This window comes from Peromyscus eremicus, chromosome 5 (assembly GCF_949786415.1).
Source record: "Peromyscus eremicus chromosome 5, PerEre_H2_v1, whole genome shotgun sequence".
In the NCBI taxonomy this organism is placed as follows: Eukaryota; Metazoa; Chordata; class Mammalia; order Rodentia; family Cricetidae; genus Peromyscus; species Peromyscus eremicus.
The window spans coordinates 102,084,591-102,086,003 of NC_081420.1; the positions used below are offsets into that span (position 1 = coordinate 102,084,591).

The window sequence follows — 1,413 nt, forward strand, 5'->3', positions numbered from 1 at the left end:
GAGCTGATGCAGATAGGTGGAGTGGGAAATCCGACAGTATCTTTTTTCCCTTGCTCTCTTATTTTAGAGGGTGGCTGACCACACCCATGCCCAGTATGAAGGGTGGTGGGTTAACCGACCCGACCCAGGTTAAAAGACCCAAACGCTCTGGGCATCGTACTTAAAGCAGATGCACAACAGGGAGTCGGCCCATCCGACCCTGACTGCACTGGATCCTGCAGTTCCCACCCACCGTCCCGCCGCACGCAAGTCTCACCCAGCACCACCGGGGGGTGACGTTGGGCCGGGAACGCCAGGTCTGCTAGCATCATTAACAGAAGCAGGGGCACCAGGAGGCCACTCCGGAGCTGGGTCGCACGACAAGTGAGGAGATGACGATCCATGGCGTGAGACTGGCAGCAGGTCCAAGGGACTGCTTTAGTGATAGGGGATCGTGCCTAGGCCGGGGCCGAAGCGTAGCTCTTAACCCCACCGCTCCCAGACACTAGCCAATTAGGACCCGCCTCTTGCTAAGGCTCTGCCAATTGGAACTCTCCGCCAGGAGCGTTCCTCCCACTCAAACTCACCACCCGTCCTTGCCCACCCCTGGGCTTGCTGCTAGACTGTGCTGAGCGCCGAACGCATCGATCGACGGATGGGCACCGCCTGGCTCCAAGCTATCCTTCTGCCACTAGACAACCCCACCTCACTGTGTAGCCAACACAGTCCTTGATACTCGAAGTCCACTCAGGTAGTCCTCATTCCGGACTCCTAGCCCTCCCACACTCGAGGGACCGAAAACAGGTCGAGTCAAAAGAGGTCCATCATTTGCTGTGACTGAGCAACCTCTCTAAAAGCAAGGAAAGAGGAAGTGAGCCCTTGAGAGTTCGTTCGTTTTGGGAACTCAGGTGACCAGCAGCTGACCAGGACCTTGGAACAGCCTTCACCTTGGCATCCCCAGGGGCATCCAGCTTTGGCCGCCCATGCCCAGAGAACTTCTACTGTCTGCCTCCTGGGTAGAAATGCACTTGGGACCCAAGAACTAGGTCCGGCAGAAGCTAGCTCATCAGCCTGTTCCAAATGATCAGCCTGTTCCAAATGAAGGAAGGGTCTGCCACTCGATTTGTAAGTGCGGCACACGGATTAGAATTGGAAGTGGTTTTAATGCGAAACTCCGAGCCATCTAATTTTGTTTTCCCTGCTAAGAACAGGGCTCGGGAGCTTGCCTTGGCACTTTACCCCCTATCCATGAAAACCTAGGGACTCAAGAAGGGCACAAGCCTTGAGCCAGGAACTGGGGCCAAGGCAGCCTGGGCACAGGCTCAACACTGGTAATAAGCCAACTCTGTGGGGTAGAGTTAACCCGAGCATTTGAGAATCGAACCTCCACACACTTCCTTCTGAAGGCCAGTTGCACCCTTGGGACACTGCTTA

At 55.8% G+C, this 1,413-nt stretch overlaps 1 protein-coding gene across 1 annotated transcript in view; it reads right to left on the minus strand.

The window, feature by feature from the left end:
* The window catches only part of Pla2g15 (phospholipase A2 group XV), a 5,894-nt gene extending 5,511 nt beyond the window's left edge, over positions 1–383 (minus strand). The window contains exon 1 of the mRNA XM_059263064.1: positions 233–383. Within this exon, the coding sequence (XP_059119047.1) occupies positions 233–383 (151 nt within the window). The remainder of the gene's footprint in view (positions 1–232) is intronic.
* Between the last annotated feature and the right edge of the window lie 1,030 nt (positions 384–1,413).